Source organism: Typopeltis vanoorti, chromosome 11, assembly GCF_054136105.1.
Source record: "Typopeltis vanoorti isolate ZY-2024b chromosome 11, IOZ_Tvanoo_1.0, whole genome shotgun sequence".
Classification (NCBI taxonomy): Eukaryota; Metazoa; Arthropoda; class Arachnida; order Uropygi; family Thelyphonidae; genus Typopeltis; species Typopeltis vanoorti.
The window spans coordinates 89,602,203-89,620,655 of record NC_143559.1 but is presented as its reverse complement, the minus strand read 5'-3'; the positions used below and the strand labels follow the sequence as shown (position 1 = coordinate 89,620,655).

General features: G+C 34.0%; 1 protein-coding gene across 1 annotated transcript in view; it reads right to left on the bottom strand.

The window, feature by feature from the left end:
- LOC150101837 (glutamate receptor-interacting protein 1-like) overlaps positions 1–18,453 on the bottom strand; it is a 369,473-nt gene that overhangs the window by 170,037 nt on the left and 180,983 nt on the right. Inside the window, exon 7 of the mRNA XM_090400065.1 lies at positions 12,272–12,417. Within this exon, the coding sequence (XP_090256191.1) occupies positions 12,272–12,417 (146 nt within the window). The remainder of the gene's footprint in view (positions 1–12,271; positions 12,418–18,453) is intronic.

Below are 18,453 nucleotides of genomic sequence, written 5' to 3'. Positions count from 1 at the left end.
AAGCACCTTGTGGCAACTTGTTTACGTAAAATTTATAAGCTCTGCATTACTTCAACCTTGGTATCTCTGGGTCTGGCTCCCACTGACGAGACCTCAATGAAGGTCAAAACCGGTCTAAGTAGTGGCCATTTCCTTTAATGCATAGCATCATACATCTCCACAAGGGGGATGTGCTCTGCATTAGGGGAGATACTAAGGAAAAGTGATCAGAGCTTACTCCACCTTTAACACGAATTGCCTCAGACCTGAACATAGTTCAAGCGCAAACTTGACTTACTTGTCTGTTTGCTTACTTGGGGAAAAAAGGATTAAAACCAAGTTTATAAAATTGCTTGATATGTTTAATGTATAGAAAAGGATATATTTAAGTCACAACCCAAAACCTATAAAGTAATAAAATACATGAATAAAGAAATAAAAAAAAAAAATAAAAATATAAAACAGATTTAGAAAAATGGGTGACCTATTTCCAAAATCTCTGAAAAGATGAGAACAATGAAATAAAATTTTATGAAACAAAGAATGACCTAAAAGAAAATATCACAATGTTAGAAATGAAAAATACAATAAAGAAGATGAAAAATAGGAAAACACCAGGAGAAGGCAATATAAACATAGAACTATACAAAAATGCAGGTGAAAAATTTAATGAAAGACTTCTGAAATTTTTTTAATTGGATGACTGTAAAAACTAACTATTGGAAAAAAGCACTGGTTATAAAAATAAATAAAGATGATTGCAATAACTATAGGGGAATTAGTCTGCTAAATACAGGATATAAAATATATCCAGTATTTTATATAAATGATAAAGATGATTGCAATAACTATAGGGGAATTAGTCTGCTAAATACAGGATATAAAATATATCCAGTATTTTATATAAATGATAAAGATGATTGCAATAACTATAGGGGAAATTAGTCTGCTAAATACAGGATATAAAATATATCCAGGAATATTAAAAGAGAAGCTAAACAGCATTGTAGAGGACAAACTACTAGAAGAATAAAATGATTTCCAAAAAAAAGACTGATCCTACATAGATCCAATTTTTACTCTAAAATTATTAATAGAAAAGAGAAGAGAATTTCAAAAAGAAACACACGTGGACTTTATTGATTATGAAAAAGCCTTTGAGAAAATTAGTAAACAAAAACTGTTTAAAACATTAACCAATTTAAATATATATCAAATTAACTTTTACAATCCATTCAAGAAACATATACAGGAAATAAAATAGTAGTTAATAGGGGGGCTCAGTGCCCTAACCCCCATGTTGTTCAAGAGTGAACTGTAACTATATATGCTCAACTATATATAAATAAAATTATAACAATCTGGAAACAGTATAACCCATTTGGTATACAAAAACCCCACAAATGAAGATAGATACATTACTATTTGCAGATGATCATATAGTATCAGCTATATTAGAAGATTATTTACAAAGTTCATTAAAATCATTAAATGATATCTCAAAACAAATAATATGACAATATCTAAAGAAAAAACAAAAATAATAACATTCAAAGGAGAAAACCTGATAAGAAGTAAAATAGTGATAAATAATAAAATATTAGAACAAGTAAATACTTTCAAATACTTGGGATGTGATTTATCATACGAAGAAGTCAAAGACAGACACTAAAATATCAAATACATTTTGGAAAATTATGGAGACAACTACCATGTTTGAGTAAAACTTCAGTTTAATATAAACCAAAATCTACACCACCAGACTAAAATATCAAACTTTGTCAAAGTAAATGGCATAATAAATAATATATTTAAGTCATCACTAGTACAAAAACACATTAGAATCAGACTATATAATGTCTTGTCAAAACCAACTCTACTATACGGAAGCGAAACATGGACCATAAAAAGGAAAGATGAAAAACGAATTCAAACAGTAGAAATGAAATTTCTCAATAAAACAGCTGGACATACCAAGTAGGACCATAACACAAATGAAGAAATTTTACAATTCCTGAATATAAAACCAGTTAATTACTACATAAGACAGTATAAACAAAACTGGATAGAACATTTAAATTAAATGGACAACAGCAGACTACCGAAAATATTATACAAATATAAAATAAGTGGAAAAAGACGAATCGGAAGACCAAGAAAGAGATGGCATGAGACTAGAACAGGCCACCTGGCATAAAATCCATGTTAGGAAGAAGAAGAAGAGCTCGTTGCTTGAATTCTTTCATGAAAAAGTTAGCTATTGGGGAGAAGTGGGAAACCCATAGCCATGCCTTGCTTTTGCAGGTAGAAATTATTTTGCTACATGAAATACCTGGAATGAAGTATATGGGCAGAGAGGATCAGGATGTTACAGGGGAAATTTGTTCTGTATGAGAAGAATCACGTCACTGATTGGGACATTTGTGAAAATGGCAGTTACGTCAAAGATGACTAATAAATCTATGTTGTTGAGTATGATTTTTAATTTTGTTTATGAAGTATTGTGTATTTTTTTTTTTTTTTTTTCTAGGAAAGGGAATGACCTATCAACTCCTTGAGTGTAGCTGCTAGTTTCTTGGCTAAGTGTTAATTGAGGCTGTTGTGACTGATAGTTCATTTCAACTATCAGTCACAGTGGTGCATTTGTTTTGGGTATTTTTGGCAGGCCATAAATTCTGGGAGAACAGGCTTAATGGATTAAAAGCTTTTTAAATGTTTCCTCTGGTCAAGTAATCATTGATTAATTAATTTTGTTGTTTCCTTTTTGATGTGGTTTGTAGGATCGTAGTTAATCAACTGGTAGGTGTTGTGATAAGTTACCAATAGGTTCATTTCTCAACGCAAGCTATCCGATGAAGAATGACTTCATCGGATAGAAGCTATCCAGAAGAGTTACTTCTCGGAAATGGAAAGAAAACCAAACTCCCGGAAGAACAGGAAAAGTACCATGTGGATTATAACTGGCATTACTGAGACAAAGAAGACAAAAACAGGCAAGATCATACTGAACAATAAGTATAAAATGTTATATTCAGGCAACAATGATCAACGTAAGGAAGAAGTAGTAATAGCATTCAACAAAAAACATGAAGATAAACTTCTTGATTTGGAAGGCAGTTTCAAGTAGAGTGATATCGGTAAATATCAGAATGGGGAACTGGACAATGAGACTTATTTGTGCCTATGGTCCCAAAGAAGGTTCTACTAAGGTAGAAGTGGAGGAATTTTTTGAGGCTTTAGAGAAGGCAACTGACACAATGAAAAAGGAAAAGTTAGTCCTTGTTGGGGAAATGATTGTCAGACATACAAAAATATTTTGGGAAAATTTGGAGAGAAGAGCAAAGCTAATAATAATGGCAAATAATTGTTGGATTTCTGCTCAGACATGGACTGGTTATTACTAACACCATGTTCCAATATAAAAATGTGCACAAATTCACATGGAGAGAAGAGGAAAGGAATAAGAAAGTCTCGTTGACTATGTCATTGTTGATAGTGATGTTTTCTCCCTGGTGAAGGACACTAGAGTGTACAGAGGATTTGAAATTGGAAGTGATCATCATTTAGTCTTGAGCAGGATAAAATGGAATTTCATTGAAAAGAAGAACATGTAAGAAAGTTTTAAAGCAAATAAAAGTTGAGCAGCTCTCAGATGTGAACTGTAGACTAAAATATGCAAACATTATTGAAGAAAAAATGAAAGACTTTGAGAACATGAACCAAACCTTGGAGATTCAGTTGCAAGCCCTGAAGAAAACATTGATTGATTTAGCCAGAGAGGAATGTGGTGAGATTGACTGCAAAAGATAGAAAAATCAGAACTCCAGGGTGGACACAGGAAGTTAAAGAAGAAAGCATATAAAAAAATTCTGGCAAATAAGTCAGCATATGCTTTTAGAGCATACAGAGACAAATGTAAGAAAGCTAAACACTGTGTAAAACTAGCTAAACAAAAGTCATGGAAAGACTTTGGTAAGAACACAGAAAATAAATATCAAGAAGGTGGCAAGAAATTTTGGAGGAAATTCAAGAAATAATGTTGAAGAAGCTTAAGAATGGAGGAAAAAATGCTGTAAAAGAAATTAGAGATGATAAAGGTGACATGAAAACTGGAGAAAAAGAGATATCCTCGATGTATGGAGTAATTACTTCGAAAAATTTCTAAATGAAACAATCAGTGACAGCACAGTGAAAAAAAACACAGACCAAGCATGCAACCAGGAATACATATCCATACTTGAAGTAGAAAAAGCCATCAAAAGCCTGAAATGTGGAAAGGCAGCTGGAGTAGATGATATTCGACCAGAAATGTTCAAGTATGCAGGTATAAAAGTCTTGCAGTGGCTACACTGCATAGTTCAGGAGGCCTGGACAGAGGGACGAATTCCAGATGATTGGAGTAGAGCTCTCATGGTACCCATATATAAAAATGGAAGTAAACTGAATGTGAGAATTACAGAGGTATTTCATTACTGAGTGTTCCTAGTAAGATATATGGAAATATACTTGAGAAATGGTTGAGAAGGATTGTGGAAGGGAAGCTTGGTGAAGAACAAGCTGGATTCATGCCAAATACAAGCTGTCAGGATTAGATCTTCACTTTACAACAAATATTTGAGAAATCATGGGAATATAACAGAGATCTGTATTTAAGTTTTGCAGATCTGGAAAAGGCATATGACAAGGTGCCAAGAGAGAAACTATTCCAAACACTACAGTTGTATGGTGTCGAAGTAAGTATAACTGAATAATGGGGACATTATAGCAAGCAATAATTAGTTTTTATTTGAGTTGTAAGTCAACAGCTAGAATTGAAGGAAGTATAGGAAGATGGTTTAATGGTAAATCTAGTGTCAGACAAGATATACATTATCTCCTCTGTTATTCATTATTTATATGGATTACATTATGAAGGAAAGTGGTATTAAGCCTGATATCAAAATTGGAGATGTTAATGTCAGCTCTTTGCTTTATGCAAATTATGTTATATTTCTAAATAAATCCACTACAAGACTGCAAGCTTCCCTGACTAAACTGAATAACTGTAGTAATAGACATGGTATGAAGGTCAGCATTAAAAAGACAAAGACAATGAAAATAGGCAGAAACATTCAAAATATCAACTGCATTGTGAATGGAGAAATTATAGAACAAGTAAAGCATTTCAGGCACGATTTACTTAGTGAAGATGGTAAATTAAATATGTAAATAGACAACAGAAGCAAAGCTGGTATGTTGGGAAGTCAAGTGAATAAATTTATATGGAATAAGAGAGAAATTAGTCAAAACACTAAATCAGCTGTATAAAACACAGTGTTCATGCCAATTTTAACTTATGGATCTGAGTGCTGGGTTAGAAATAAAACACTTGACCAAAGACTAGAGACCGCAGATATGAGAGTCCTGAGAAAGATTACAGGCATGAACAGATGGCATCAATGGCAATATCATATTAAAAATGAGGATATTAGGAAAGAACTTGACATTGTCAGTATCCAGGAATGCGCTAGCAGAGCTAATCTCAGGTGTTATGGTCACTTAAACAGAATGGGGAGAAAAGTTTAGCAAAACAAGTGTTCTCTGCCAAGTTGGCAGGTAAAAGACCCAGAGGAAGACAAAGATATAGGTGGATTGATACAGTAAAAAGTGCCTTAGAAGACAGAAATATAAGATCTGATAATGTTGGAATCTTGACGGGAAACAGATTGATTTGAAGGAAATTTGTAGATCAGAAATTATTGGTGATGTAAGTTTTTCATGTGGTACTATCATATTCTGTACACCTCTTGAGGGTACAAGTCAGGAATTTGATGATGATGATCACATGGAGAGAACACAACAAATAACTCATTGTTTATAGTATTGTGACAGACATATCTTCAGAATGGTCCAGGATAAAAAGACAGAGAGAATTTTTTTTACACAGATAGTGACAACCAGCTGGCTTTGATCAGAATAAAAAGAAGCATGACAGTGAAAACATCATACTTAACTTTTGAATATGAACTGCAGATGTACAATTAAGGAAAAAAGAAAAGTTTGAAAACAATAATGGAATCTTACAGGTAAAATTAGTAGAATACACTGACTAATTGAAAGAAATTTGTGGAATACTACAATTTTGTATAATAATAATAACATTTAATTAAACTTAAAAGTGACAAAAGGAGAGATAACAAATGATATAAGTGAACCACCATACCATATAACGTCTCTCTCTTTTTATATTCTAATTTACTTGCCTAATGCTAATCAGGTAAGTAAATAAGAATATAAAAAGAGGAATGTTATATGATGTGATGATAAAAGCATTAAATGAAGTATTACCTAAAATTTGAGCAATCATAAAACATTGATGACCTTATTACACTTCAAGTTTTTCAAAAATGTAACAAATGCAATTGAAAAACAGAAAAGTAAAAGAGATGGCAAATCTCATATGCACAAATATTTACTTAGTGATAAATACAAAGTAAGAAATGATTGCTAGAAGAAAAGAGGGAGAAAGTGAAAATTGTTAGTACATTACCAAGATATGACGATATTCAATTAAGAAAAGCCATGATTGCAAGAAATCTGGAATGGTTGCAAGTTTTTAGATGTGTGGAGTGAGTCTGAGGGAAGAATGAATTTATGTAGGGGAATGTCTACCCTTGAATGAGTTTGGTATCAGGAATCTGAAGAAATTTATTGATATGATCTAATATGGAGAATCAGGAAAACTAGATTATGATAAGAAGAATAAAGAAAATGGGGGTGCTTAAGGGTCAAAGTTGTATAACTGAGAGGAGACCTCCACATAGCCTTTAAAGGAATGCGGAGAACCGACCAGGGCTTCTGATCTAATGTCCAATCCTCACCTTCTCGTGGTGCACCCTGTTGGGTATCTACTTTGATACTGAATGAACGAGGATGGGTTGGCAATTTGGGATTTAGCCGACCAAATTGTATTCTTATTGGTTAAACCAAAATAAAAATTGATGGTACAACATGACAAAATTTCATGCCGGCTGGGGCGTCGCACGGTTAAACAAGGTTGTTTTCGCCAGAGAACCAGGGCGAACAGCGAAAAGTCAGCTACTGGAACAAATCTGAAAACAAACCCCAACTCAACATCGCCAGTGTTAAAGATCGGTACTATCAACGTAAGAAGCCTGAATGGCAAAGAAATGGATCTAGCTGGGGAATTAGATAAGTACCAGATCGACATAATAGGAGTGACTGAAACAAAAAAGACAAAAACTGGTGAGATCTTTCTGAGCAATAAATACAAAATGTTATATTCAGGCAATGACAATCAAGGAAAAGAAGGAGTAGCCATAGTATTCAACACAAAATATGAGGCTAATCTTCTTGAATGGCAGTCAGTCTCAAGTAGAGTAATGTGGGCAAATATGAGAATGGGGAACTGGACAATGAGACTTATTTGTGCCTATGGTACCACAGAAGGTTCTACTAAGGTAGAAGTGGAGGAATTTTTTGAGGCTTTAGAAAAAGCAACGGACACAATGAAAAAGGAAAAGTTGGTCCTTGTTAGGGATCTAAATAGCAGAGTAGGAAATGATTGTGAGACATATAAAAATATTTTGGGAAAATTTGGAGAAAAGAGCAAAGCTAATAATAATGGCAAATATCTGCTGGATTTCTGCTCAGGACATGGACTGGTTATTACTAACACCATGTTCCAACATAAAAATGTGCACAAATTCACATGGAGAGAAGAGGCTAGGAATAAGAAAAGTCTCATTGACTATGTTATTGTTGATAGTGATGGTGCAGGACACCAGAGTGTACAGAGGATTTGAAATTGGAAGTGATCACTATTTAGTCTTGAGCAGGATAAAATTGAATTTCATATTGAAAAGAATAACATGTAAGAAAGTTTTAAAGCGAATAAAAGTTGAGCAGCTCTCAGATGTGAACTGTAGACTAAAATACAGAAAGATTATTGAAAAGAAAATGAAAGAGTCTGAGAACAGGAATCAAACCTTGGAGATTCAGTGGCAAACTCTGAAGAAAACCTTGATTGCTTCTGCCAGAGAGGCATGTGGTGAGGTTGTGTGCAAGGATAAAAAAATTCATATTACTTTGAAAAACTGCTAAATGGAACAAGCAGTGATGACAGCACAGTGATAAAAAACACTGACCAGGCATGCAGTCAGGAATACCTATCCATACTTTAAGTAGAAAAAGCCATCAAAGGCTTGAAATGTGGAAAGGCAGCAGGAGTAGATGATATTCGACCAGAAATGCTGAAGTATGGTGGTATAAAAGTCTTACAGTGGCTTCACTGCATAGTTCAGAAAGCCTGGACAGAGGGACGAATTCCCGATGATTGGAGTAGAGCTCTCATAGTACCCATATATAAAAAGGGAAATAAAACTGAATGTGAGAATTACAGAGGTATTTCCCTACTGAGTGTTCCTGGCAAGATCTATGCAAGTATACTTGAGAAACGGTTGAGAAGAATTGTGGAAGAAAAGCTTGGTGAAGAACAAGCTGGATTCAGGCCAAATAGATGCTGTCAGGATCAGATCTTCACTTTATGATGACAAATAGTCGAGAAAGCAAGGGAATATAACAGAGATCTGTATTTAAGTTTTGTCGATTTGGAAAAGGCATATGACAAGGTGCCAAGAGAGAAGCTATTCAATATGCTGCAGTTATATGGTGTCAATGGGGCATTATATCAAGCAATACTTAGTCTTTATTTGAGTTGTAAGTCAGCAGTTAGAATTGAAGGAAGTACAGGAAGATGGTTTAATGTTAAATCTGGTGTGAGACAAGGATGTACATTATCCCCTCTGTTATTCATTATCTATATGGATCACATTATGAAGGAAAGTGGTATTAAACCTGATATCAAAATTGGAGATGTTAATGTCAGCTCTTTGCTTTATGCGGATGATGTTATACTTCTAAATAAATCCGCTACAAGTCTGCAAGATTCTCTGACTAAATTGAATAGCTGTTGTAATAGATATGGTATGAAGGTCAGCAATAAAAAGACAAAGACAATGAAAATGTCAACTGTGTTGTGAATGGAGAACCTGTGGAACAAGTAAAACATTTCAGTTACTTAGGCACGATTTTTACTGAAGATGGTAAATTAAATATAGAAATAGACAACAGAATCAGCAAAGCTGGTATGGTGAGAAGTCAATTGAATAAATTCATATGGAATAAGAGAGAAATTAGTCGGAACACTAAATTAGCTGTATACAAGACAGTGTTCAAACCCGTTTTAACTTATGGATCTGAGAGCTGGGTCAGAAGTAAAACACTTGACCAAAGACTAGAGACCGCAGATATGAGAGTCCTGAGAAAGATTAGAGGCGTGAACAGATGGCATCAATGGCAATATCATATTAAAAATGAGGATATTAGGAAAGAACTTGACATTGTCAGCATCCAGGAATGCGTTAGCAGAGCTAATCTCAGGTGGTATGGTCACTTAAATAGAATGGGAGAGGAAAGATTAGCAAAACAAGTGTTCTCTGCCAGGTTGGCAGGAAAATGACCCAGAGGAAGACCAAGATATAGGTGGATTGATACGGTACAAAGTGCCTTAGACGATAGGAATATAAGATCTGATAATGTTGGAGTCTTGACAAGTAACAGACTGATTTGGAGGAAAATTGTAGATAGGAAGTTAGTAATGATGTAAATTTTTCATGTAGTACTGTCATATCCTGTACACCCCTTGAGGGTACATGGCAGGAATTTGATGATGATGATGAATAAAGAAAATTTATGCATAAGGGATTTAGATAGAAGTAACTTATGCCTGCACACAAATGCCAAGAGTATTAGGAAGTTCCTGGAATATAGAATTTATCGACCTACAAATAAAGTGTCATCACAGATTATTGGCATTAGTGATCTTCACAGAAGCAGATATATTAACTAGTATCGAATATAAAGGATAGACAAGATAGGAGAGGATGGGACTAATGAAACTGGATGACTTGAGTCTAGTTAGTGAAGAAAGATACAACTGCAATATTAGCAACAATTTTCCATATAGTAATGATTTTCAAGCCATCTGGTGTGAGGTGGAATCTAACAGGATCAAATATATTGGTGGGATGTAGTTACAGACTTAGTGCATCAGCTGCCAGCGAGACAAAATGCATCACCAAATCAACCTGATGGGTGTTAAACAAGTAATCAATATAGGTGACTTTATTTATCCAAATACTGATTGGGTGGCAGTGAAATCTCACGAGCAGAATGAAGTCCTCAAGAAGCATGTGACAGAAGAAAAAAAGAAGACAAGGTCACAGATGTTATACCTGATTACAATGTCAGATATGTGTATGTGTGGGTGGGTGTGAGGACAGGATTTGGTTAAAGATGTGATTGGTGACAGTGATAATGTTGTAATCACCTGAGAAGTAAGTATATAGGTTCTCCAGCATATGACCATTTCAAAAAATGGTCACATGCTGGACTACAAAGCAAGAAATTATCACCAGCTGAGGAGAATACTGAGTACTGAACACTTGCTGAATGGGAAGGACACTGCCAGTGCACAGAAAACATTAAAAAGATGTAATATTGGAGTGAAATGGAAACATGCAATCTTAAGCAAATGATTTCTTAAGAAAAAGATTATGTGAAGAAATACTGTGGACAAAGAATGACATTGGTTTGATAAGGCATAGGCTAGAAGTGTTACAAGTATTGTATGGAAAACTAAGAATGAAAATAAACTGGCTCCGCAAGGTAAAGACAACCCAAAAGAATTCTATCATTATGCTGCAAATAAAATAAAGCATGAATGTCAAGAGATACCTCTACTGAATGTGGATGATATGTGGGTAGCAGATGCAGAAGTTTACTTTTTTTTATTAGTGTTTACTAGTGAGTGCTCATTCTGCTGAGTGCTATCAATTGGTGTGCACAACATGAAGCTCAATACTACCTGTACACTGGATGAAGAAATTTGGTATGCGAGGAGGTACTAGAACTGATGCATAAACAGAATAAGAATTTGGCAATAGTGGCTGATAGGATATCAGAATGAATACTAAAAGAATGTTCAGCGGAAAGCTGTGCCTTTGAGCAGAAAGAACGTATGATTATTCCATTGCACTAAGAGTGGTACAAAAATTGATGTGTCTAATTATTAACCTATCAGTATCTTTGGAGTGCTGTTGAAGATTTTGAAAAAGTTGGTAAGAGCCTGAACAGAGAAAAGGAAAATCATGTTTGAGTGACTTGCTCAAAGTTGAGTTAGACAAGAGGGAATGGATGTACCATGACACTTAAGATTTTTGCTAACTTTTGACAGGACAACACAACATAGAAGGCTGTTGCATAAGTTTGAAGATATGAGATTTTATTATAAACTATTAGTATGGATAATGATTGATTGATATATATATAAAAGTGGTATATGGGTTGTGTGTGTGGAGGGTGGGTTTGCAAGATTTAAGTCAATCAGTGGTGTCCAAGGGATCAGTTCCTTAGTCTGCTGTTATTCAATCTTTACATTAATGGCATTGGAAAGGATTTGACAAGAAATACAGCTGTTTGCTGATGAAAAGATAGGCAAAATAATATGCAGTGCAACTGACATGCACCATTACAGAAGGAATTGAACAGACTGGAATTGCAAGCATATGAAAATTGTTGTCAGTTGTGCAATTGTGCTAGAAAAAAAATGATCAGGCATGGGATTTTGAACTTTTTTTATGAATAAGAAGTTGAAGGGCCATATAGCAAAGATTGCAAATACAACTCATAGATAACTTCCATGAAGAAATGAACATTCACATTTAAAGATAAAGAAGTCATTCTACCTTTTTACAAAGCTTTTATATGATCACATCTTGACTATTGCATGTAGATATGGTCTACTGGTTTTAAGGTGATGCAGATAACAGATGAGAGGGTGCAAAGGAGAGTGTTCAAGATATTGGGAAATGTGGAACATAGATTATGAGGATAAAATAAGGATTTGTGGACTACAGGCACTAGTAAACAGGAGAAAGAAGGGTGATGCAATAGAGGCCTACAAACTTAAATTACCAGTAGATGGAATTTTTCATTTCATGAAGATTGGTAAGAGGATATAAAAAGTGCATTTTCTTTAAGATAATAAATCTGATATATTGAATCTTTTTCAGTTTTATGTGATTTCATTTCTCACTCAGAGAAATATTTCATTTATTAAAAAAGTTTTTAATTATGAATTTACTGTTTGAAAACATTTTAGGCATTATTATTCTGAATGAAAATATAACTGAACTCTCCCTTTTTTATTGAACATATTTAAAATACTTACCCATAACAGAGACATCATACTCAATAGTTAAAAGAACTTCAGCAGGTGACTGTTTCAATACTGTCATTGCTTCCTGAAGTGTAGCACTAGAAAGATTAATACTATCGATTGCCAACAGTCTGTCTCCTGCTTTAATAATACCATTTCTACATAGGAGTAGAGAAAATAAGATTTAAAAAAAATGTCATATATGTTTGAATTAGATTATAATTATTTTATATATTTAAAAAGATGCTAGCATATACCACACCATATATTTATCTGAATATGAGACAGTATCTGATCAACTTTCATTAAATTACATACAGTTAACTAACACTATAGCAAACACCATTATGTCCAAACTCACTTACTATAAAAAACTACCAAAATGTCCTGACAAGAGCCTACACATAAAACAATTCTCAAGAAAATTCATTACGGCAAATTATCCATTATAATGCATCATTCTCATTATTCCCAGAAGTTCTCAAAAATGTAAGGTGTATTAGGTGATGGCTTTAATCATGCCTCGCTTTTGCAAATGTTGCTCTATCTACATAGGAGGCTTTCTATAAATGATAAAAGACCTCAGGAAAATAATTTATTATTTAACTTCAATAGCAAACTGTACATTTGAGCATATTACTTATTAAGATGTACCAAAAAACCTTATACAGGGTTTACTATATTCGGCAAGAAACTCTCTGATTCCAATCTTTGAGTTTCTTATTCGGTTTTAAAACTATGTGGGATTTAATATCCCCTTAAGTTAAGTAATGTTTTCATTGCCGAAATGAAGCTTATTAGTTATGCATGGAATAGCATATCGGGTAAATGGCCTCCACGGCTTTGCTGGCACATACGCACTCTTTTGTTGAAATTTTCCATGACCGTTTTGCATAAATGTAGCTGAATTTCGTTGATACGCTCAATTTCCTCCTTCAAGGCGTGGGTGGTCATGGGCTTGTTGGCATAAACCTTAGACTTCAAAAAACCCCAAAGAAAAAAGTCCAATGCCGTTAAGTCACATGATCTGGGCGGCCAATTCTGATCACCAAAACAGGAAATTACACGACCAGGAAATGACTCGTGCAGTAATTGAATTGTTTCTCGGGCTGTATGGCATGTGGCACCGTCTTGTTGAAACCACATGTTGTCCACATCCATATCTTGCAATTTAGGCACAAAAAACTGGATTATCATGTCGCTATAGCGAGCATCATTAACTGTTATTGCCTTACCAGCCGCATTTTCGAAGAAGAATGGACCAATGATGCCCCCAGCCCAAAATCCGCACCAAACAGTGACACGTTGTGGATGCATTTGTTTCTCAACAATCACTCGTGGATTTTCTGAACCCCAAATGCGACAATTCTTTCGATTAACAAAGCCATCGAGATGAAAATGAGCCTCATCGCTGAAATGATTTTGTTTGAAAAATAAGCATCCACTTGTTGTTGTTCCATAATCCATTCAACGAACTCTCTTCACTGTGTGTGGTCAGTAGGCTTCAGTTCTTGAGTCAATTGAACTTTGTAAGCATAAAGATGCAAATCTTTCGTGAGAACACGCTGTAGAGAGCTTCTCGAAATGCCCAATTCAAGACCACGGTGCCGAATTGATGTTCCTGGACTCTCAGCAACACTCTCACGAACTGCTTCGATGTTTTCTGTTGAACGACTTGTTGAAGGACGGCCAGAGTGTATAAGATCACTAATTGATCCAGTTTCCTTAAATTTTTTAATTAATCTTTTCACAGTTGATGAAGTTAAATCACTATTCCGACCATATTTTGTACGAAAATTGTGAACTGTAGCTGCCAAACCTTCATTATTTTTAAAATATTGCTCAACAATGAAAATGCGTTGTTCTTTCATGTAGCGCTCCATTTTTAATAACCCTGAACTGTCAGCTGTCACGCTGTCTTTTTTTTCTCGTTGGCAACACTTTACTGCACAAATGGCGCTAAATTTAAATCTTGCGTGAATTTTGGGACACCCTATACAAGAGGTCATGCCATAACACAGTCACATCTGGATTGCATTTCCATGTTTTTGGTGTTCTTGGTGAAGTGAAAACCACAAAACAGAATTTCTTAATGCTATAACTTCCGACACAATCTGGACAAAGAATTCCAGGAGATATTCAAAATTAGTAAACAATCCATGATCAAGAACAGAGGCATGCTATGCAGTACAAGATAACTGGCAGGCCAATATGCTGGATCACATACTATCTGCACAGTGAATGCCTCAATAATATCAAACATGATGAATTATCATAATACTAAATAATTACGGGTGTCACTTAAGTAAAATTGTTTATTTGTAGAATTTTCAACTATGTTTCATAGCCATTTTCAATACACTACAGGAAGACAACCACAACAAGAGAGAACAACAACTAAATTGAAAGCATATGATATATGCAGTATCGACTGCAGGAGATTAAATCTATTATAGTGTATCAGATGAAGATGTTACACTATAATAGTGTAAAATAAAAGTGAAGTTGATATGAACATCATACTTGATAGACACTAGGAAAAGATAGTGGAGGCAATTTATCTTTAGTAGATGGGAAAAAAAGAAGACAACTTTTGTGCTGGTTTGAAAGTAGTATTTTCTTCCTTACCATCTTTACACTACATACATTGTAGCTCAGAACAGAAACAAAATATTTCAATCACTTTCTTAAAATAACAACAATACAGATTCTGACATTCCAAGCTTCAAATCTATTTAACTAACTTATCCTCTTTCATTACCATTTACTTATATCTTCTACAACAGACTTTTCAAGAAAAGCAATAGGTTCCTTCTTTCTTTTTCATTTCTGTGTGAGATTATCCCATTCGGCCTTGCATGTTGGGATCAATGGCCTGTCACAGCCAAGTAACTTGGCTTGTTTGAAACTTAATTAATGCATGATAGGGCAGTTAACTCTATCAAAACAGACAAACTAGTCTGGCTAGTTTGTCTGTTTTGCAGGATGAAAAATCTTGTCACTATCATATGAGACCAGCTAACTTACCATTAATTGAAAAGCCCTGATAAACGTTCTTTGCATTCTAGACAAGATTTGAACCTAGATCTTTCCAGTTAAAGGACTTTTCTGAAATCTAGTGCTATAGAAGCTTGTGCAAGATTAATATACATATATATCAGGGGCGTATATTCAGGGTGAGCAAAGTGTGTGGTGCACACCCACAAAATAGCAATATTGCTGATATTGTATTTTTGCATTTATCCCTGTTAAACACTCCCCCTAATTGTTTCCTTGCTTCATGTGATTCCTAAAATGAAACGCAATATACTAATGCTTTATGAAGAGTACACTTTTCAACACATAAACATTGCATCACATTTGTGTTAATAGTCTGGGTATGTGTGGTCACAAATGTGGACACCTATGATCCCTTTAAACAGAAGTACTGATGGCACAGTGGGTCAAAATTCATAACATTCCAGTGGTTTTAAATCACTCCGAAGGCGAGGCAGGTACACTGAGACAATAGCACACCCAGATATCAGTGGTGGCTGTGATTGGTTATTGTGTCAACCAATCCAATTGAACTTTGTCATTTATCATGAGTTGTTGTTTTTGTTTTCATGTTTTGCACGTGTGAAGTGTGAACTGATGTGTTTAGGACACTGATACAAACAAGTTTTTAATATATAATTTTCTAAAAATAATTTATAACTTTTTTGCCCATATTTACAATGGGAAACAGTGCTGATGATCTACTAAATGTCCTGTTATCTTCCAGAGCTTCTGGGGATTGTATGATTGTGGTCAAATGAGGTAAGACTTGTCCTCCTCTTCCAAATTTTCTATTATATTTACACCTTTGAGTAATTCAAATATACTAACCAAACATAGCATTCTCCTTCATTAATGTTTTCTAATATATCTTAAAAACACATTATTCCCACTCTATGCAGATTTAGTTAAAATTCATTGATAAATTAAAGTCTTCAAAGTTATCCTACAACAAATTATATTGGACCAATTAAGATGAGCGATGATGTGCTATGCACTCTTAAAACTTTCATACATCAATAAAAATGCAATTGTATAGCCAAACTGACATGAATTTTGAAGGGCAGGTTGCATAGGCCACATGACAGCACACCCGACCTAAAAGGGCAAGTAACCCTTATTTTACTTAATAATGGCCCCAAAGCACAAGAGTAGTGATGCTGGCAATTCGGATATGCCAAAGAGAAGCCATAAAGTGCTTCCTTTTAAGTAAAAGTTCTCGACTTTTACTTAAAAGGAAGTAAAATAATAAATAAATAATACTAATAAAAAAACGTATGCTAAGATTCCATTCATATTTGGATAACTTTTATTGCAGTATATTGCTATAATTGTTTTATTTTATTGTTTGTTGTTAATCTCTTACTGTGCCTAATTTATAAATTAAACTTTATTATAGGTATGTATGTATGGTAAAAAAAATATAATATATGTGTATATAGGATTCGGTATGCAGTTTCAGGTATCTGCGGGGTGTCTTGTAATGTAACCGTAGATAGTGGGGGGGGGGGGGAATACTGTGTACACACACACACACACACACACACACACACACACACACACACACACACACACACACACACATTTTTTTAAGTATCTTTGAAGAAAGAAATGAAAGAGTTGATCACATTAAATAACAGACTAATTTGGAAAATAATAATTACTATCTTAAAATATAATGAAATCTTAGTAATTCACTATTCTCTATGCCTTTTCTGGTACATGCCGGGAAATTATGATGAAGATTGCAAAATACAGCAGTTAATATCAATTGTTACAAAGTAAATTAAATATGAAAGAACTAAGAAACCATAAAACATTGATAAATAAAATGCATAAAGATTAACTTATTACAATGTGATAAACAAAGATTCATCCGTTTTAGTTTTGTCTCATTACTGTTATTGTGCAATTGAATGTTTAACAATTAACCTTCCTACCGGCTAGGACGTCTATAGACGTCCAACTAAATCTGGATAAGATTCAGCCCACCTGTTTAAAGAACCTGGATAAGAAGTGCAGTTTGACTGTCATGTCCATTAGAAGGTGTGATAAACCCTCACGCTGAAGAGAAAGGTTAATCGGATTATCTCCCGTTCGTAGCTGCCTCTCAGTTGCCTATAACAAGAAACGGACTTTCTTGTTCCATGCTGGTGAACTGAATTTTAGTTATATATGATAGAATAAAAATAGAGAAATTATTTATATTTTTGTTTTCTCTTTTTATTGTACAATACAATTTTAATTTCTGGACAAAATAAAGGTCTTGCATAATTTCTTCACTTAACCAATTTAATTTTTTATTTTTTTGCGCTAATTTTTTAATCGCTACTAGACAAAAGATTTTTCTTTGTTCTCGAAGAAATTAATTCACGATAATTATTTGGAATATTCTTTTAAAAAAAGAAAAGAAAACCGGCTGCCGACGTTCCAGGTTATATTAATTTTATTTTTGTACAAAACCATCGAAATCGAATATTACTTAACAGATTTCCTTTAGGACACGCTTGAGCAACTTTGCTTTATAGAGAATAACATGAAATTCTTTAATCATATTATTAAATTTTTTCTTCATGTTGTATAGTAATCTGTACTTTTACTTTCTTGGTTTCCTTGTATAATTGGTCATTACAAAATGAAATTAACAGTTATGATTTAAATTTATATTTTCTGCATAATTCAGATATTTTATTCTCCAATTTTTAAAGTAAGCGATACATTTGCTTATTTTTATCATTCAAAATATGTATATCAAATGTGAAATTTCATTTCCATATTTTTACAATTGAATTGAACTTTATTTCGCCTCTGATAGTTTAACACCCCCCCCCCCGTTGCATTACTATCACACACCCGAAAACTGTTATGAAACATAGGTACAGTTTTTATTTAATTCGTTATTTTTCTCTAGTAATTGTTCCACATGACTTTAATTTTTCGATACTGAAACTATGTGGTGATTATTATAAATTAGCAAATTATAAATCAGACAATATACATATTTCCTAATTATTATAAATCAGGAAATTATGTGATATTCGGATACAGGTGAAATTAATATTTAAAATCACTGTCATCCTTCAAATGCAATATCAGAATAAAGAAAGTGAAAAAACCGAAGTTTCGAAATACATTTCGAAAGCCAGCTCTCTAAATGT